Source organism: Drosophila eugracilis, unplaced genomic scaffold (assembly GCF_018153835.1).
Source record: "Drosophila eugracilis isolate 14026-0451.02 unplaced genomic scaffold, ASM1815383v1 contig_90, whole genome shotgun sequence".
In the NCBI taxonomy this organism is placed as follows: Eukaryota; Metazoa; Arthropoda; class Insecta; order Diptera; family Drosophilidae; genus Drosophila; species Drosophila eugracilis.
The window spans coordinates 1493346-1513268 of NW_024573812.1; the positions used below are offsets into that span (position 1 = coordinate 1493346).

General features: G+C 39.5%; 4 protein-coding genes and 1 long non-coding RNA gene across 11 annotated transcripts in view; 3 read left to right on the forward strand and 2 right to left on the reverse strand.

Moving 5' to 3' along the window:
- The window catches only part of LOC108106539 (KN motif and ankyrin repeat domain-containing protein 1), a 28140-nt gene extending 27498 nt beyond the window's left edge, over positions 1-642 (reverse strand). For 2 of the 3 annotated variants that reach the window (XM_017213688.2, XM_017213689.2), the window contains exon 1: positions 166-447. The gene's annotated coding sequence lies outside the window, so the exon portion shown is untranslated. The other variant, XM_017213690.2, reaches the window with a different exon arrangement.
- Positions 643-2484: 1842 nt separating this feature from the next.
- On the reverse strand, positions 2485-7590 carry LOC108106737 (alkyldihydroxyacetonephosphate synthase). Of its 3 annotated transcripts, none has more exons than XM_017213973.2 (6): positions 7366-7590; positions 5356-5535; positions 4832-4918; positions 3583-4771; positions 3073-3177; positions 2485-3015 (listed from the first exon to the last, which is right to left on the reverse strand). In XM_017213973.2, the coding sequence occupies exons 2-6, from the start codon at positions 5478-5480 to the stop codon at positions 2629-2631; spliced, it is 1893 nt and encodes a 630-aa protein (XP_017069462.1). In that variant the 5' UTR covers positions 5481-5535; positions 7366-7590; the 3' UTR covers positions 2485-2628. The 3 variants fall into 3 exon arrangements, with proteins under 3 accessions (XP_017069462.1, XP_017069463.1, XP_041675631.1); XM_017213974.2 differs by having other exon boundaries at positions 7546-7562; XM_041819697.1 differs by lacking the exon at positions 7366-7590 and adding an exon at positions 7346-7361.
- On the forward strand, positions 5477-6436 carry LOC108106738. The gene is made up of 2 exons (XR_001772408.2): positions 5477-6116; positions 6189-6436. It is a non-coding gene; the product is annotated as an uncharacterized LOC108106738 (long non-coding RNA).
- Positions 7591-8453: 863 nt separating the features above from the next.
- LOC108106384 (protein lap1) lies at positions 8454-13481 on the forward strand. 2 transcript variants are annotated; one of them, XR_005993972.1, is made up of 7 exons: positions 8454-8795; positions 8861-9067; positions 9124-9259; positions 9316-9605; positions 9776-11569; positions 11627-11935; positions 13090-13481. XR_005993972.1 is itself a non-coding variant. In XM_017213390.1 (6 exons), exons 2-6 carry the CDS (start codon positions 8915-8917, stop codon positions 11801-11803), a joined length of 2550 nt encoding a protein of 849 aa, XP_017068879.1. In that variant the 5' UTR covers positions 8454-8795; positions 8861-8914; the 3' UTR covers positions 11804-13081. The 2 variants fall into 2 exon arrangements, 1 of the variants encoding a protein (XP_017068879.1); XM_017213390.1 differs by lacking the exon at positions 13090-13481 and having other exon boundaries at positions 11627-13081.
- Positions 13482-13580: 99 nt separating this feature from the next.
- Positions 13581-17662, forward strand: LOC108106389 (fas apoptotic inhibitory molecule 1). Of its 2 annotated transcripts, XM_017213395.2 has the most exons (5): positions 13581-15700; positions 15768-15970; positions 16069-16134; positions 16976-17269; positions 17334-17662. In XM_017213395.2, exons 2-5 carry the CDS (start codon positions 15833-15835, stop codon positions 17523-17525), a joined length of 690 nt encoding a protein of 229 aa, XP_017068884.1. In that variant the 5' UTR covers positions 13581-15700; positions 15768-15832; the 3' UTR covers positions 17526-17662. The 2 variants fall into 2 exon arrangements, with proteins under 2 accessions (XP_017068884.1, XP_041675571.1); XM_041819637.1 differs by having other exon boundaries at positions 13581-15970.
- The last annotated feature ends 2261 nt before the right edge of the window (positions 17663-19923 follow it).

Here is a 19923-nt window from a genome sequence, read left to right on the forward strand (position 1 = left end):
AGTGACTGAGTGACGGGTTGGCGGCTGGACGGATGAGAAAGGCCTTAGAATTTCCGCCTCGGGGGCAGGTTGTCTAATGCACTTTTAATGATTTTATACAAGTTAAGTTATGCTTCGTTTCGTTTGGTTTTTTTTGTGGTAACAACTTGTTTTCGGTTCACGCACCTGTTTCACTGTTTTAATGCTCTTTTAAAGGCAAAACAAAAGCAACTGCCGCTCAATTACAAGCGACAAAACGTTTTTTTTTTTTAATGAACGACAAAAAATACTCGAAGCCGGATAATTTGTCGCATTTTCCCACAAAAGCAAAAAACGAGAAAAACGAAATTGGAATTTTTGGATTTGGGATTTTGGATTTGAAGTCGAAATGCGCGAGACGATGTTGCAAGCGACGCGTACGAACTGCAACTGCAACCGAAGTTGCAGCAGCTGCCGGGAAAAATTAAATCCCGGCCAGATCTTACACTCTCTCGCCTCTCTCCTATTTGTATACAAATATGTATATATGGCGATATATGGCTCTCCCGATCCGAGATCTTTCCGTGTTGCCAAACGCAGCGTTCTAACAAGAATAAATATCAACTAAAATTCAAATCGCGTCGCCAATTTTTTCGTTGTTGTCCGACGGCCGCGCTGCTCGCAACTGAACGCCAGGTGCGAATCCATTCGTTAACGAAGCCCAGGTAAGACCAAAACGCCGGCAGAGCATTCGAATGGGCAGGCTTCAATGGGTTAACTGGCTTAAACGCAGCAGACGAGGGAGCAGCAGTATGTTGCTGCAACATTGTTTATAAGAAACATGTTGCTAGCATTTGGGTTTGTTTTAGTTTTCGTCTTTAGGGGAAATGATATCCTACTGTTTGGAAACGAGGCCGAATAAACAAGGTTTAATGAAAAAAATAGCAAAGCATATAATCGATAATCATAAATTAAGGATAACTGGTAATAATATATAAGAAATAAAATGCTTAAAACAGCTTTTAAATGTCATTTAGATTGATTTTACTGAAACCGTTAACCAACATGAATATTTAAGTTTATATTTGAATAAATAAAGGCCATACTTGGTCTCCTCAAGATATAAAATAACCTAATCATATTTAAAAGTATTTATATATAATAAAAAATATTCTTAAGAAATATATAGTCTTTGTTCTCGATCATGTTCCTATCTTTCATCTTTTACTCTACAAATAAGAAATCCTTTTGTTCTCTCTAAGAAGAGTGTACGTGCTGATGGTCTAATGTTTAGTTACGCCTACTTCTTATTTTCCTTACCCTAATAATCTTAAGGCCCCTCAGGACACTCCCCTCATCCTCTCCATCATTTCTTCTTTTCATTCAATGCAAATGAGTTATGTCCATCTCCCTCAGGTAGATAAGCATTCCATCTTTTCTCTTATTTTTTTTTTGTTTTTCGCCTGGCAAACGTGTCAGGACTGTAAGGCTCCGCTCTCCGCCGGCCTTGATTGTGGGTTTTTGGGCTGGGAGGCTGCTCTGTGGCATAAATCACAGGGTCTGGACGCAGGACTGCCAGCGTTTTCCGGGACTGACCCGCGGGTTAATTGCTGACAATTTCCAGGCGGCATGCCGTGGCTTAGACGGACTTCTCTTCTGCTCACTTTTGCTGATTGTAATCTTTATTTATAGGCTGCATATGTGAGTGTGTGTGTGTGTTAGCCAGGCCGAAATGCACACTCGGGGGGTATGTACCATATAGCATATAGTATCCATTGCCAGGGTAACAAGACAGGCCAAGTCGACGACTTCTCCTCGACCATCAATAAGCCGCCGGAGTTGCCTCATTCCCCTATTTATTTGCACACAGAAAAAAAAAGACAAATACAAAGTAATTGGTAATTGGAAAGTAAGCCTTAAAGCCGCTTTTTACCTGACTTAAAACAAAAAATCGATTGTAACTTTCGACTTTTGTAACTTCAGTTTATGTTTTCTATTTCTTATTCTGAAAATTATTTTCCAAAATATCTGGTTTTCGCAAAGCTTACTTTTAGTCACCTTTTAATAGATTTGAAATCTATTCCTTCTGAATTTTATGTTCCTTTTGGATATTTTAAGAATAAACACTGTAAAAGTATACAAATTTATCTCAGTGCATCCGCTTCACCATCCAGGCCAAGAAAGATCTTCAAGCCCAGCTCGATCGCTGCCTTGTGGCATGCTAACGAAGTTGACAACTTGATGACATTTGATCTCTCGGCTCTGGGCGCTTGGATCTTCGATGTTGGCTCTTTTCTTGGACGGCACGGTGCGCCATCAAGCCGCAAATGACTTCGATGAGCAGATGAGAAGACAATGATCAGCATTTCGCATTTGGTCTGCAGCCGGAACACGCACATACAATTCTGTTGTCTATGGTTGCACAGGGAGAAATGTAGCTCCGAGTTTATGTCAGATGATGGTCTTATAAGGAGCTTTTTATATCCTATAACCCCCTTATACCAATCAAAAATCAAATTCCGAATATGACTTATAAATATTCCATTTATTTATCAAAACCCATAGAAAACATGAGCCCGCTACAAAAGAACTGGAGACCCGAACCCCCAAGAGCGACTAGGAAATCATTAAAGTGACTAAGACTAGTAAATGAACTAAGTGGGCTACCCTCTACAGTTTGGCCTTTGGTGGTGTCGATGCTGGAACCTCTGTCTTTGCAGGAACCTCCTCTATCGGCAGGAGATTACCCAAAGCAAAGATATTCTTTGGGTCGAGATGCCGTTTGGCAGCCGAGTACAGTGAACTGCCTGTATCGGTGACAGCATTGCGATACCAATGACTTCGAATTTTTCCAACGCCATGGTGATGGGACAAGGATCCACCGCATGACAAGATCTCATCCCGAGCACTGTGCTCAATGGCCTCGAACAGCTCCACGGGATCTGAGACATCCGTACTGCGGAATCCAAAGTAAAAGTAGATGCAGGCACCGGCATCATAGGTTTGTGTGACTCTACACGAAATCGTGTAATAGTTAATGCTACGCCGGTGGCACTCCTATAAAAATGGAAAGTTAATAGTTGTTACAAAATATAATTAAGTTACAAAACTTACAGAGACAACTCGTTGCTTTACAGAGCGACAAAGCAGGCTGCAACGATCCCAAGGCACAGAGGTCTCGAAGGACTCAGCCACAATTCCCTGATGCAGACCAAAGTCCTGTGGATATAGAATATATACAAGAATATTTAATATAAAACATATTTCATTACTGATTCATCTGAATTCATCATAAAACTGCGATTAAGTTATCTTTATAAATGACATGTTTGGTAATTATTCTAACTTCATTACATTAGGTGAATTATGGCAAAATTATATATGATAAAGAGATGTCAGACTAGGAGGCATTATCACCAAGTTATATGATATATGATATTATTTGTTTATTTCAATACAACACGTATTAGAATCTTTAAGCAAACAGAATCAATGCCTAAAGGTATTATATAAAATCAGACAAACAAAGTCTCAAAACAGGAAATAACACCTTGTCATAAGAGTGAAGATGTTGATCTTCACTTTTAAACCTTTCATATAACGAATAAAAATGAAAAATCTTACCCTTATATAAGCAATCACAAAGGTGAGTATATAGCCGCGTTCCCCGTTTTGTCCGCCCGCTGGAAATCCCTGGAACTTGTCGGCAATCTCATAGATGAGCGCTTCCTGCCGCTGAACATCCTTTAAATCGCCCTCGAAAAGCAAGGTGGCCGCACAGATCTGATTGAGATCAATGCCCTTCCAGGAGGTAACGTAGCGCTGCTTCATTCCATCCACCACACTAGCCCACCAGGACTTCTCCGGCTTTAAGGCCTGGCCAAACATAAACTGTTCATTGTCCATCAAACGGACAGAGGCGGGTTGGCATCTCCTCCTGGCCACTTCACGCATGAAGAGTACTCCTTGCTCAAAGTTGGGAAAGGCTAGGGATCCATAACGCCTAACCTTTGGCAAGGGGCGAACTTTGAGAACTACTTCGGTGATTACTCCTAACGTGCCCTCGGAGCCCATGATGACGTGGTTAAAGTCCGGTCCACAACTCACACGCGGTGCACTGCATTCCCGTTCTAAAGTTCCCGAAGGTGTTACCATCCGCACTCTCACCACCAGATCTTCTATATTCCCGTAGACGTTCTTCTTCATGCCAGATGCCCGGGTGGCCACCCATCCTCCCAGGGTGCTGAACTCATAGGAATCTGGTTCATGGCCAACTGTGAGACCCTCGCTCCTTAACACTCTCTCCAAATCCTGACCCACAATGCCGGATTCAAAGCACACGGTGAGATTCTCCCGATTTAACCACAGCAGTCGGTTCATCTGAGAGGTGTCCAAAGCGCAGATCATCCGACTTTCGTTCTGGGGACAGGTAATTGCTCCCGATACACTTGTTCCTCCACCAAAAGGCACCAGCATCACATTATGCTTGTGGGCCAGCCGCACCAACTGAACTACTTCATCATGACATCGTGGCCACACCACCACATCGGGAATCCTCCGGAACTTGTGGTGCCACAAACTGTATATATCGTTAAGGGTCTGTCCATGACACCGCACCAGCCGATCAATCCCCTCCAGTGAGAAATCCACTTTTGTAGTACCCTTTAGTTCGTGTAGGAATGGGGCATTCTCCACTGGTCGAGGATACGATCGCGGCAACTGAGGATACGGCTTGGTGGGATCCACTCGCAAGTCAAACTTTTTCTCCACCCACTTGGTGAAGCTGGGCAGCTCGCAGCCACCAAGGGGATACCTATGGAGGATATTATTTATATATTGTTTTAATACTCAAAAATTTATAAGAAACACTCACCTTTCACCACGAAAACAGATGACACCATCTTGGCCATAAAACTGCGAATCGTTATAGCCCCATCCGAACCACTTGAGAGCTTCATGACTGTGTTTGGGAATATAAATTGGCAAACAATTAGTAAGTTGACTTTAGGATATGCACTAAAGGGGGGTAACGAACTGCATTATCGAACTTATGGTAAATGGGGGTAACAAACTGAATTGTCAAAATTATGATAGCGCACAAATAATTATGAGTTCAAAAAGTTCAACTTTTATTATAACTGCTCAATAAATTAAGTCAAAATATAACCCTTTACCTATTAATTTCGTTTTTACTACTTTTGAAAGTAGTTGAAGCAAAAATGTATAATTATTTTGAAATAATAACTTATATGAGATAATAAAGTTTGTCAACGTTTTCTTTAACTATTTTAAAAAAGGATGTAATTATTAACTTCTATATTTTCCTTTTGAACTTGAATGTTGCCAGTGTGAACACCGCATAATTTGCACATTTCATTTACTCTTAGACTCACTCACCGCTTCTTGGGGATGACGCTCTCCACTCTTTTTGAGAGGCGGGAGTCCAGGGCAAGGGCGGTACCTTCGCCGGGCGCCGACGATTCCGGAGCTTCCGTGGTCACTGCATTCCGCTTGGCTGCCATTATATCGCCAATTACCTTGCACTTGGTTTAGTTGAGTATAAAAAAAGGACTTTTCCTAGGAAATTGCAGACACTTTTTAAACGCTTTCACATGGGCACAAAATCGATAATTGTTGGGATTCCTTTTTTTGTTGGTGGTGTCGGAAAAAGCTTGGCCTGCTGAATGGTTAGGACTGCTTTTTTCTTTGGTATTCGTTTTAGCTACTTATGAATGGGAATTCCTTAAGCTAGTAAGAAATCACGTTGTGCTAAAAAACTAAAATTACTTAAATAGAAATTGCACTAGAAAATTATGCGGCCTGTCGTGCGCGCACTTGGCTTTCGTTTCCTCAACTGCACGGGAATCGGAATAATGAGACCACGGACGGAGAGCGAGTGAGATACAGAGAGCAGAAGAACTACTGAGAGTAACAAAAAGAGTCCGCCCCCAAACAGGCGCGATTTATTAACCGATTCGCGAAACGGTTAAAATTTAAATTTTAGTTTTTTATCAAATCCAAAAGTAGGCCTTGACTTTTGCTTTGGAAATGAAAGTTGAGATTCTTCTATAAAATTACTTTGTACCGGAAATTCAAGGAATTAACTTCGTGTTCGATTCGAGTTAAAATCTTTGTGGTTTGTTCAAAATTCTTGTTAGGTTAGTGAACAACTTTTGTTATTAGTTTTCGGTATCTAAATTTAAAATGATCTAAATTATTCTTCTCTTTAGAATGCCTGCAAAGAAGGATTCGACCAAGGGTTCCAAGAAGGGAGCTGCGGCTCCTGCTGCGGCAAAACCCAACGCTGATCCTGCGAATTCCGGATCGACTGGAAATGTAGAACCAGCTGCCAAGGAAGCTAAGGCTGCCAAGAAGGGCAAAGGCAAGAAGAAGTAACATTTCCACCTCGATTTTAAGGACGTCCATCAGTAGAATGAAGTACAGAAGTTGCCGACAAATAAAAAATGATTGAATAAAACCGTCTCACCATAACCGTTTCGCTCAGGGGGTGAAAATACTCCCACGAGGAAGAGAGTACAGTGTAGGGGGTGGCGGTTGGCTTTTTAAGGGGTGGTATTTTCCCTCACCCTTCCCCTTTTTCCGACTCTCTCGCTTATCTGTGTATTTTGGTGCGTGCGATAGTGTGAGTCATACACGATTTTTTAATGATGAGCCGCATCAAAATGACAAATCACAGCGGTACTAAGGGGTACAGGACATTCAAGTTGCCCTCATTTTTATTCATGTTGTGGTTAAAAGACCGAATTAAGATTAAGAATTTCTTTAGTTCGGTTAACTTAAGGACCCCCTTTAATAAAATCCACCCTACGCCTCTGTCGGCAGGTGTTTTAAATCGTAATCGTCCTATGAGAATTGTGTCATAAATATTGGTAATGGGGAAATAACGATTGTAAAAGGATATCATTTGAGCAATGCACCCCACTGACCTGTAAATAACTTTTACTATTATCAGGCAATAGGCTCTTTAAACAAATTAACTCAAACACCCTTAATTAGCCGTGAAAGCCTAACAGATGTTTGTTAATTTTTAAAGCAAATCTAAGATGGGATTTCCTTTTAGAACCTTCAGAATAGGCATTTCTAAATTTACAATTAAAAGTGCGAAACAAACACCATTATTCAATAGAAGCAATTCAGACAAGACTTTAAATACAACCTTCAATTAATTCAAATTAAACTGCAATTTGTAGGTAAACCATTCCTTGAGCTTTCTTTAACCGGAAAAATGACTTTGGATTGAGGAAATACGTTTTGACAAATGAATTTTCTATTCTTTGAGCTTTGTTAACTAAAGCTCTTAAGAATCCTTAAAATTAGAAAGTGTTTTTGTTTGTCTTATTAATTTTAAAACCATTTTTTTACGAACCAAAAGGATCACACTAGTACCTCAAAACCGTTTTCGAGAATTCTTCAAAAAACAAACTTAATTTTAATTGGTGATGATGCAACTTTATTTCCGACACTGCATGTTTAATATTTGAATATCACTGCGAATACGCATTCCTCTATTGACTTAACCCGATTTGCACAGATAATGCAGCAAGATTTGAATATTGATACACTCACATCAACCGATACTACCGATCCAACTGCAGCGGACAACTTTGAAACCGAAACTGAGTCTATCCGCAGCCGCACAACTTTTCTCTTGCAAATGGCAGCGGCAACAAGCACATTGTTTATTACGTACTTATTTGCACTATGCTGTACAGTTTAACAATTGTTTGAAGTGTAAATTCGTCAATGCTCCACCGACGACGTCGCGGTAATACAACAAAAAAACTCAACAAAAATCAAGGAGGGGAAAAAAACTTAAAAAGGCCGTTATTTGAATAATTTTCACACCATCGAAACACACGAAACCTGACGACACTTAAAGTCAAAGTCTGGAGACAGTGTGAGCTAAGCTTTAATTGGTTGTTTTTGACCGGAATTCGCATTAACCCATTTGAACTTTGAAACTTCAAAAACGGTTGATTTCCCTTATTGAGTATTTGTTTTATTGCCAAGTTAGCAATATGCCGTTATCAACAGTTGCGACAGCACGACAGGCGCAAAGTTTACCCAAGCGCAATCGCAGCCAGGAAGTGTAGAGTAAATATTCATTAGCGAAGGGTAAAGCGTTTTTCACACAAATGTGGAATCGTGTCAGCCATGTTTTTCTAACGTTTATTTTGCCCTTTTTGAAAAGAAACGGTTGCTCATTAGCGCCACCTATCTCTCAAATTTTCAATTATCAAGTTTGAATTTCAGTTCAAAATATTATCGATAAGGTTCATTAATCGATAGATGCATGTTGTGTTTAAATAAACAACATAAATAAAGCATTCGTTTATCAATATCAGAAATGTTCCAAAATAATAAAATAATTATATTTCATTGTTTTAAATGTTCCTATATGATTTATAAAGTATAAGCAAACAATCGATAGCTACTCGATGCTCTCATTTCTGCCATCACTAGCGCGTTCGGCATTTACCAACACTAACACCTGCAAGCAACTTGTCGTTTTCAAAGCAAAAAACATTAAATAAAACGCAATTAAATGGCCAAAGTAAACATCACTCAATAGGCATTGGTGTGAAGTGGTTAAATAAATAATGAAATAATCATCATATTGATAGTAAATGCCTGATAAAGCGAAAAGAGAGACTTGTCAAGTCTCGCGTTTGTGTGTGTATGCGAGTGTGGGTGAGTGTGCCTGTGCGTGTTAGTGTTGGTGGGCAGAACAATAACAAGCCCAAAAATGCCAATGGACATGGAATGTAATGAAGCAGGACCAACAATAGCCTTCCATCGGAGGCGATGAATCACAGGTGAGTGGAGCGGCCCAACCCCAAACCAAATCCGGATAAAATGTACATTTATACATACATTACAGCAGCCACAATTGTGCCTTAATTAACAAACGAAAAGCAATAAACATAATCCAAAGATGCCGCTGCTGAGCAAATGCTTCCCCTGCTTCAAATTTAAGCGCGAGGAGGTGATCGACAAGCTGGACTATAGTAATACCCCTTTGACCGATTTCCCAGAAGTTTGGCAGCACGAACGAACCCTGGAAGAGCTTTATTTGAGCACAACAAGAGTTAGTTCTTATTGGGCTTATCTTGATCACTTTATTTACATTTTATTATCTTCCAGTTGCAAGCTCTGCCACCGCAATTGTTTTATTGCCAGGGATTAAGGGTGCTTCATGTGAATAGCAACAATCTGGAAAGCATTCCGCAGGCCATTGGCAGTCTACGACAGCTGCAGCATCTGGATCTCAACCGAAATCGTGAGAACTCGTTCTTATTTCATCGACCTTTATTATAATTCAACTTTTCCCATTAGTAATTGTCAATGTGCCCGAGGAGATTAAGGCCTGCAAGCACTTAACCCACCTCGATCTAAGCTGCAACAGTCTACAACGTCTTCCCGATGCCATTACCTCGCTAATTTCACTGCAAGAGCTGCTACTAAACGAGACCTATCTGGAATTTTTGCCGGCGAACTTTGGCAGATTAGTAAATCTGAGAATTCTAGAGCTGCGACTGAACAATCTTATCACGCTTCCCAAGTCTATGGTGCGTTTGGTCAATCTACAGAGACTGGATATTGGTGGCAATGAGTTTACAGAGCTGGTGAGAAAAACAAAGCCTATTTACAAGATCTGATAAAGGGATGTAAAAAAAAAAGCTTAAAGCTAAAGCTAAACCCCTAAATGTTATCAAGTAACCAATACAACGCAATCACATCTTGTATAACGCTTTAATCCTTTAAGAACCCTATTAACTTTTTTAATTTTCACCAGCCCGAAGTTGTTGGCGAGCTTAAGTCCCTGCGAGAACTGTGGATTGATTTTAATCAGATACGCCGTGTTTCGGCCAACATTGGCAAACTACGAGAACTGCAGCACTTCGAGGCCAATGGCAACCTTTTGGACACTCTTCCAAGCGAAGTGAGCAACTGGCGAAACGTGGAAGTTCTGTCAATATGTTCCAACAGTTTGGAGGCCTTTCCCTTCAGCGTGGGAATGCTCAAATCCCTGGTGACATTCAAGTGCGAGTCAAACGGCTTGACGGAGCTGCCCGACAGCATAAGCTATTTGGAACAGCTTGAGGAACTGGTCCTGAGCCACAACAAGCTAATACGCCTTCCAAGCACTATTGGGATGCTGCGTAGCCTGCGTTTTCTATTTGCCGATGATAATCAACTGCGCCAATTGCCGGATGAACTGTGCAGCTGTCAACAGCTAAGTGTGCTTAGCGTGGCAAATAATCAGTTGTCTGCCCTGCCACAGAATATTGGTAACCTGGGCAAGATGAAGGTACTTAATGTGGTCAATAACTATATTAACGCTCTGCCCGTTTCGATGTTAAACCTGGTGAATCTCACTTCGATGTGGCTAAGCGACAACCAATCTCAACCGTTGGTGCCCCTGCAGTATCTGGATGCAAGTACAAAGACCCAGTTGACGTGCTTTATGCTACCGCAAGTCACATTCAAGATGAACAGTATACAGGCCCAACAGCAAGCCCAGGAGCAGTACGAGTTCGTATACGCCAACCAGCAGCAGCCCCATGTAAGTCCTTCCAGAAGGATCTGCTTCGCCGAGGAGGCTACCATTTTGAGTAATGCCAAACCACAGCCAGCGCCTAGTTATCCCAACTTTGTTGCCGCTCCTCCGACTCCAACGCCCGACCAGATGGCCGGATCCGTGCGGCTGATGCGTTCACCCACGCCGTATCCAAAGGAGCTGCGCCAGATGGCCAAATATGTGAGGCAGGCTCAAGCGGCAACCACATCGGCTAATGCCAGCGAGGTAAGGGAGGCACGTGTGGTGGCCAACGGCCAAGTTCACTGTGATAGCAGCAATGCCAACCAAGATGTTGTGGACCAAGCCACAGCAAGTGCAATATACGGCATAGCGCCCGAAACGACACACATCTACGGAGTCTATCAGCAGCCGCAGCAGATGGCGCATCCATTGCCGACGCAGGAGTACTATGGTTTGCCATTGGTCAACTATGATGCACATTACCAACAGCTGTATGTAGAGGCCAGCACACCACTTCCTACAACGCATTTAAACGGGGATCAGGACTACGAGTTGCAACCGCTTCAGCAACAACCCATGCAGCAACAGGCGGTACCACCTCCTCGATTGGAACCACCACCTTATCACATAGCTCGTGTTTATACAAAGAAAACTCCCGAGGACCTCAATCTCTACGAGTCCATGCGGCAGAGGAAGCAGCAGCAGCAATTGCAGGATCAAAGTATCTATCAAGATGCTTTAAACAGCAATAGTAATTTCAAAACAACAGCGATAGGAGCTCAGGAAGTCGAAGAGTCAGTTGATCAGTTGGACTACCAAAACAATATTAGCAACAATTTAGAACCAAATCCTGAGGAGGATGATCAAGAGCTGGACGACACCATGTCACAGCACTCGCTTAATTCCACGGCCACTAACAATACTTCCAAAGCGAGTCATAAGAAGTCCACCTGGATCTTTGGCGTCCACAAAAATCCAACAGTCAAACAGGTTACACTGAAGTGGGAGCACAGCATTGGCTTCGACATATCAGAGCTGCTTAATCAGGTGAGTTTTTAATCCGTCAAACTGGAAAGCAGTCAATACATTTTTCTTATCTTATAGGTTGGCATCTTTGTAAGTTCCGTAACGCCGAATACGAATGCTGCCCGCCTGCTGAACCTTAACGATAAACTGCTAGAAATAGACGGCTACGATCTGACCAATGCCAACCTGAGCGACGCCAAAAGAGTGCTGCTTAACTGTGGTACGGTCATGAACATAATGTTGTCGAGAAAATGATGGACCATTTGCTTACCGACCTAAGTCGATTCCCATCCCGAGACCGAAGACTTTTTGTGCATTTTTCTAACGCATTTTTCCAATAAGCAAAATCGCCGCTATCGGATGAATACCACTTGGACCTATCATAAAGTTAGTTCATAATACCCTTCCGTACTGGCGGTCAAACGATCAGTCATAGAGCACAATCGCCAGCTAGAGGATCCCATGCTTTTCATATACATATTAGATAGATAGATGAATCCAACTGCCATTTTCTCTACACCTAGATGAAGTATTTCCCTACTCAATAGATGAATATTACCACAATACGGCCAAAATTAGTAGTTAAAACACTGAAGAAAGTATTCTCAAAATTTGAATTCAAAAGTGAAATGCATTTATGATTTGACTGTACAGCAGTCGTTTTATAATCTAATCAAAATTATATTTTGTCAAAGTTTGATTTAATTAAACAGTATTTAATCGGAAACTTATGTAAATAGTTAAGTTTAACATTAGGTCGAGCAATAATACGTTGTGTCAATTATGAGTTCTAGACATATATATATAAATAATCTGTACTCCATAATCACGATGATGCTTAGATTACATTTAAATGGCATTTATATCTCAGTATGTGCGACAATTATTATGACCGCCAGTGGGATGTAACAGCATAATAAACATAAATAGTGCAATTAGCGTCGATTATAGGTATATATACGCACTTACATATATATACTCGCGATAATCAGACAAATTACCTTCAACTAGCGCCTATTTTACGCCCAGCGTTGTTCAAATTTGTTCCCAAAATTATATGTATAGATCAATTACTTGATTACAAAAGATATTTGCTGTTTATGTTAGTTGTTATGGTGCAGCAATATATAAATTCTATATACATATATATATATATATTTACATATACGTATACTCTATATTTATTGTCCAATCAATCGAAGTGTCAAACATTATTTTCAATGGCAAGCTGTTAACACAAACTGAATTCTCACACTATTGGCGTTGTGATCAGTATTATTATTTATCTGGTTAATCACATGAAATCAATCCGAAAGTTAAGCACTTTTTATATTCATAGCGTTTATATATATATATATAGTCATACATACATATGTGCATTATTGAAGAACACACGCCCCACAACTCACACACACACACACACATACATACGAATCTAGCTAACTTAAGCAAGCGCACACACATTTTGCCAATTCAATTTGATTTAAGAGCGTTACCACAAATCACTGAAATACAACTTTCACTTTGTCATTTCGCCATAGTTTTTGATTAAATCTTATCCAGCCGCCAAAAAGGGCCAAGAACAAAAAAGAAACCATCTAGTCAACAGCCGGGCCTTTGATTAATGTCCCCATGGCTGCCGTTGCCTTTGCTGCTGTCGTTATCGACAGGCAATTATCTATGGAAATTAATTGTCGGCGACATTTGTAGTGTGCCAGTCGGCTGACACCATCGTAGCACGCAATCCAATCCTCCAGGACGAACCCATTCTCTGCATGCCTGGTCCCTGTCCCCTGGCTACAACATCATCAGCGACAGCGCCAGCAAATGTTGTCTGTTGCGGCACTTTTGGCCATATATATTTGCATAAAAAGTGTACAACCAGCGGAATGGTCCATAAATTCAACTGGAAAGTAGTCAACGTAAAAAGCGCAACCGAGGACTATGGGCTAAAATAGATTAAAAAGTGGTTTTTGTTTAAGAATGCAGGTATGTATATTGATATTATGATTATAACGCAAATTCGTTACAATGCTCTGAGATTTTGAAAGTTTTTGAAAGTCATAGGTAGATGCTTTTATCCACCTTTTCTGGTCACTTTAAGGTCTGATTTTTTTATGGTTTCAAATCGAAGAATACATAAAAATATATAATTTAAAAGAGATTTTTAAGTGATGATTTTATCTGTATTTAACAACTTGACATAATATGATTTTGTAATATTAAAGTAAGCAACTTTCATCACAAAACTCCCATGGTTCTAAAGCCTGCGGATTCGCGGGAAAGCGTCAAAAAAAATGAATGAATATACGTACATATTTATTTTGTACGGCACTAATAATTACACTAACACACTGCCTTTGGGGAGCTTGGGCTTCGTGCTGAAAAGGGGAGTTGATGGGTAGCGGGCAGCCTTGTCCTTGTCAAATGTTTCGTTATCTGGTGCTGTTGTTGCTTTTGTTGTTGTCAAGCCCCCGCTTATTCTTTTTTTTTACTTTACACACCAGCACATACATATATAGAAAGTCGAATTCTCATCCTACCAACCAAATGCCACCCACACTCTGCCCCTTTGATAGCGTCAACATCAACTAAAACTGTAAGCGACTTCAAACGGCGCTTTGTCAGTGACCTTCGCGTGTTGGTGCGATGGCATATGTTTTTCTTACCACCCACCCACTCTTGGCAAAGAAGAGATGGAGGGAATGGGTTGGAGCCGAGGATACCCGGGAAACTTGATTTGACATATGATGTGCCCGTTTCGGTGTCGACTCCTTATCCAATCTGGCCCAAATACATTTATCAATATCGCTTCTGGTCGATTGAAATACCACCCGGAGGCGGTAAGTCTTGACGTTTGTTCGTTGTTGGCATGGGTAAAGAATCGCCCATTTGCCACCCACAGCACATAACCCACCCAATCGGTCATTAGCATTTTCGGCGTGTATTTATGGCCAGAAAATGTTGCGCCATAAACATGACAACAAAACAAAATGCGACAAATTTGCGACGATTGGCCATGTGGCAGGCGGTACACAGAGAAGACACACATATACACAGTGGAGTCCAATCCCCCAGGGCCAAATAATTGTCATCCAGAATAAAATATGTATGCACGATTATTTTGTTTTGGCTTACGCTCAATTGGAGGCCGGAGGCATTGGCGAAAAACTCGGTCTCATACTCGAAAGGCGGGCCAATTGCAATGCAGAAACAATTGCATACTTGACGGGGCAAAAGTTTATTTTTATGCGAGCGACACTCGGCGGGGTATTGAGAAGTGGATACAGTGAGGACTGAACAAGAACTGATAATTATAAAAGGGATTTTTGGAAATTATTTCCTAAAAATATGTTTTGAGTTGTAATTTTCGAAAAAATTGCATATTATTCTTAATAATATTCACATTTCTTGAGCATATAGCTTCTACATGAAAAAATCTGTATGCAGTGTTTATAAAATGAAATTTTGCAACAAGCTTTGTACATATGTGTACGGGTAATGAGTAAGTGACCCAAAGAATAAAAAAAAAATTTAAAGTTTATTTCAAGAAATTTGAAGAAGGAAGCGGCTTAAAACTGTTTCAATAATATTTTTATCATAGCCATCCTTTACAAGCAGCTAGCATTCCTCATTGTGGCACTAATAGATGTACCTCTTAATGGGGCATTCCCTGTACACACACTCAAACTTATATCCACACGCACGGCTAGTGGAAACAAATCAACTCTGTTTTGGCGCCATGCGGCGTATACTTGCTCTGCACTTTGGCAGACCGACAAACGCGACCGCGACTCTCGGCCAGAAGCACGGCTAAAGCTAAGGCCATAACGGAACAGTACAGCACAGCACAGAGCTGAGCCGGAGAGCCAAAAGGCAGCCGGGCAGCCAACTAGTTTTTCTTCAGTTCAGTTCCTTTTGGCTCTTATTGTACACGAGGTTTGTTGTTTAGTGTGCCATTGGCGCTAACAACGTGCGGTTCGGTTCTTGCGGTTTTCTCGCCGCCCGGTGAAACCAAGAAAAACGGAATAAAATCTAGCCCGTTTTGAGTCTAAACACAAAGGTTGGAAAGTGCATTCAAAGCAGATCCACAGATTAAACAAGTTAACCCCAAAACTAGAGTTCCTTGAACTCCCTAAATATATTCTTGAGGTTTGGGGTTGTGTAACCCATTTAGTTGGCTTGCACTTTAAAAAGCGATTTCTATAAATATTAATAGGATTTATTGATTGGTTGTCGTTGTGGGCCAAAAGCCAGATCGACGACAGGCTATATAGTATACCCATGTCCTTTCTTTCGCCCACATTGCGGTTGGAGAATCTTTCAACGCAGCCCACAATGACGCAGGATCATGTACCCGAGGACCAGCGTTATAACAAACAGAATATTGTGGCTCAATGGTGTGTGCCCATCAATGGCAAGGTATATACGAGTGTGTTTTCTTTTGGAAAACCACAACTTAAATTGATGAAATTTCGCGATAATTGCTACCCCACTCCCATTCTTTTTTTTTTGCGCAGATGTACCGCATCGAGCTGGAACATGGCACAACCAGTGGGCGGCGCATGATTTGGGTCAATGGACGGGTAAGTTTTCCACCTCTTCGTTGGGTTAAATGGGTGGCTCCAGAGCTGTTGAAGTATTTGCATTGTGAAGGTGAACTTAATTACGGGTCGTGTACGTACGTGTACTTTTTTAAGTGAATTACTTTAGAGTCCCCCGTGAGCTTAATGCTTTATTAACAGCTTTGGGACAATAATGGAGAATTTTGCATTTATCGTTTGATTAAAAATATTAAAAAGTTTAAGAAATAATGGTTGGGACCATGATTGCTTAATATATTCGCAAAGTTGTTAAATCCAGGCATATTTTCAGTGTATTAAAACAATTTTCAGAATTATAACCTTCTTAGATCATAAGTTTCTTTTAAACAAAGAACCATAAAGAAGCAAGAAAAGTCATTTTTATTTCCTGAGAAATAAACCATTGCAAATGAAATGGTAAAGGAATGCCCTTTAGCAATATTCCACAGTTCCGGTTCCTTATACTCGTGTTTGAGACTTCGTTAATTGAGGTTTATTACCAAGCTTGAATTTAGAGCTCATTAAATGCACACTAAACTCGAACGAAATTAAATGCAGTTTAAGTCCATGGAATGGAATGGAATGGTTATAAATTCAGGTTAAAGGAGCAACATTGACACGTTGGGTAACCCCAATTAAGACAAATTGGCTGTTAACTAAAATTACAATATATAGTTTGCAAACTGCAAGAAATAGTATTTTATTAAAGGCAACAGTGCGTATGAGTAATGAACTTAAGAAACCAAAGTGCAGACTCTTTAGACGAAAACGAATCCCTAGACCTCAAATTATAAATAATATTTTATAATGCTATTGATTATTTACCTCTTTTTGCCGCTCAAAGGAGGTCCTGCGGCGTGATTGGATGTTCAAGCTGGTTGGCGAGGACACCTTTCACATCGATCAGACACGCTGCATCATACGAGTGGATCCAGCGCCTGGTTTCAAGTACGAGTACTCCCTCTACATCGACGGCAAGTCCCACGAACAGTACACCGAGGATATGACGCGGCAATACCGACTCTGGCTATACACACAGGAGGCTATATCTGCGGAGGCGTCGTCGCAGGAATACAGGATAATGCTCAAGCTGGACACGCTGAGTCTCTACGTAAACGATGAGCTGCGCACAGAGGAGGTAAGGAAAGGGATCCGTTTCCATACCATACTAACCATAGATTTTATTACCGCCCATTTCACAGTCGGTTTTCGTTCACGGCGGCACAGACACCAAGTTCCTGCTGCAGAACACGGAATTCGTGCTACAGGCACGCTCAAGTGGCAATAAACATGATGGCATCGTTCACACTCTGCTTGCGAATGGGGTGCCAGTTCCGGAGGCAAAGATTCAGGAGATTATGCAAGAGCCGGTCTCCATTTTGCAGAGCAACTAAAGAAATACCCCCGCCCTACGATAGGATAATATTTTGCATTTGTTGAATTTTTTCCCAGTTGTTAATAAACAAAATGTTTTACGAAAGTTGTTTTTATGAGAAACGAATTAAAAAAGCTAACTTTTTCTTACACATTACTTTATTCGTTTTTGTTTATATGGATAATTGTAACGCAACCATCTCGTTTACGTTTTCAATTTCATTTTGACATTTTGCTAGCTTCTGGTAATGTATGCCAAAAGTGCATCCAGTTTATAAAATTAGTCAGAAACATCAGTTTAAAGAAAATACAAATTTATGTATACTCGTCGTCGTACGCTCAATTAAAATCATTATATACTAATTAAACTTACTCATAGAACTTGGTTATCAAACACAACAACAACATAATTAATGGGATAGGCTAAAGAATAGATGTGGTCTTTCAATTTAACTCGTTAACCCTTTAAGTGCAATTTGAAATTGTTTTAGTGTTTTTTCTTGTCTTGTTTGTTTGTTTTTTTTTTTTTTTGCATTTAAATTGATTGCTTACTATTTGTTTTGTTGAATCAAAAACTCGGTTTGATCAATATTACTTTTTGTCTTAGATTGCGTTGTATTTGGAAATTTAACAATATGCTCTTAATTTGTTGTCGTTTTTTATTTGCTTTTCATACATTAACAAGTAACATTTTTGTTGAAATTTATTTTAAGTTTCAATTAAAAACACAATATCTTTTTTATTTACCTTCGCAACACAATGATATTTTTGATATATACTAATTTTTAATTAATTTCACAATATTTGTATGTTGGGTTACAAAAACATAATATACAATTTTGTATTTAAGTTTCATTTGTATATATTTAGATATTTAAATATTAGGCTAAAAACTTACGCAGAATACGCAAAATGAGAAAATCAAAAACGAATTTGCAAATTTTGATTTTCTTTTCGACAAAAGTTCTCATCACTAAAAATTTGTAAATATATTTTATTTTTGCAATGGCATTATAAAATGATATATGCCTACAAAAACAAACAAAAAAATATATATTTTTGTTGTTGTAAGTACAGTGGAATGCATTAAAAAACAAAAGTTTCTTTAATACTTAACAAAGGTATAATATATTGCCAGTAGACGGATTGTGTTTGCTTGTGTTTTTTGTTTTAGTTTTGTTTGGTTTTTTATATAAATAAATAATACAAAATGAATACAATAAATAAATATGTTTTTTTTTTGTTCGCATTTTAAGAGAATTTTCTTCCCAAATTGTTGGTTAACTGTTCTCTGTGTAAAAATTAGAATTACGAAATTACAATTTGTGGTATATTTTATTTTGTTTTCCTCTCTTTTTCATTAACTATTGCTGTTCACAGTACACGTATGTATATATGTCGATCTTTTGCTGTCGCCTTTTTAAAAACCATGCTCTGCTCTCTAATACTAACACACACACATTTTACATTAGAGTTTATATATGCTTAGATATTATAGATTGATTCATTTGAAATATATACTTCCTCATCCTCATCCTCATCCTCCTACTCATTATCATCATCATTCTTCTGGCTAGTAAAATTAAATTTGAAATGTCCTTTGTTAGTGTTAAACCTTTAAAAATTATATTTTATATATATATATATTTATATTCATATTTGATGCACGTATTAAGTTAGCTTAAAAAGTTCTTGTTGCATTCTTGCGGGAAAAGTCTCCCTAAGTTTCTTGGGTGAAAAGTCTTGCATTGAGTTATGAAATGGTTTTGTTTTTTCCTTTGCTTGCATAAAGTTTGCCTGGCTGCCTAAGTGCTTAAATAGTAAAGTAATCGTTTTGCTTTATGTCCTTTTAGTGTGTAATACTTGCAACTTGTGACAGTTTTTCTTTCGCTTTCGCTATCGCTTTCCTTTTTTTTGCTTTTCTTCTTCATATATATAATAAATATACTTTGCTTATGAAAGTTGCTGTGTCTGTTTGTTTGTTGCTGAGAGAGGATTATATAAGTTGTATATTTATGAAATTTTGCTTCTTTTTTTTATCTTTTTGGAATCATATTTGAATTTTTGAATTCTTTTTGTTGCTCTGCTACTTGTTGTTGCTCTGTGTGGCTCATTGTTGTTGCTTGTTGTTTTTTATCTAATTCGTTATTTTAATTAGTTCAATGGAAGGCAAAACATGTGCTGCAGTAGACTTTTATTATTATTTGCTTGCATTTGATTATTATGAATGTTATTGTTACCATTATGATGAAGTTGTTGTTGCTGTTGCTGCTGCTGCTGCTGCTGCTGATGTTGCTGCAGTTGCTGCAGCTGCTGATGTTGTTGTTGCTGCTGATGTTGCTGCTGCTGTTGCTGTTGTGAGTATGCTGAATGGGGATGATATTGCTGCTGCTGTTGCTGGCGATAATGTTGCTGCTG

Excerpts from the sequence above, each read along its gene's own strand:
- LOC108106737 (XM_017213973.2), bottom strand. The coding sequence starts at position 5,480 with ATGGCAGCCAAGCGGAATGCAGTGACCACGGAAGCTCCGGAATCGTCG. Across the intron at positions 4,772-4,831 it reads ATCTGTTTTCGTGGTGAAAG|GTATCCCCTTGGTGGCTGCG; the intron begins GTGAGTGTTTCT and ends TATCCTCCATAG. Across the intron at positions 3,178-3,582 it reads TTGTGATTGCTTATATAAGG|GACTTTGGTCTGCATCAGGG; the intron begins GTAAGATTTTTC and ends CTATATCCACAG.
- LOC108106384 (XM_017213390.1), top strand. The coding sequence starts at position 8,915 with ATGCCGCTGCTGAGCAAATGCTTCCCCTGCTTCAAATTTAAGCGCGAG. Across the intron at positions 9,068-9,123 it reads TTTATTTGAGCACAACAAGA|TTGCAAGCTCTGCCACCGCA; the intron begins GTTAGTTCTTAT and ends ATTATCTTCCAG. Across the intron at positions 11,570-11,626 it reads TATCAGAGCTGCTTAATCAG|GTTGGCATCTTTGTAAGTTC; the intron begins GTGAGTTTTTAA and ends CTTATCTTATAG.
- LOC108106389 (XM_041819637.1), top strand. The coding sequence starts at position 15,833 with ATGTCCTTTCTTTCGCCCACATTGCGGTTGGAGAATCTTTCAACGCAG. Across the intron at positions 15,971-16,068 it reads GTGTGCCCATCAATGGCAAG|ATGTACCGCATCGAGCTGGA; the intron begins GTATATACGAGT and ends TTTTTTGCGCAG. Across the intron at positions 17,270-17,333 it reads ATGAGCTGCGCACAGAGGAG|TCGGTTTTCGTTCACGGCGG; the intron begins GTAAGGAAAGGG and ends CCCATTTCACAG.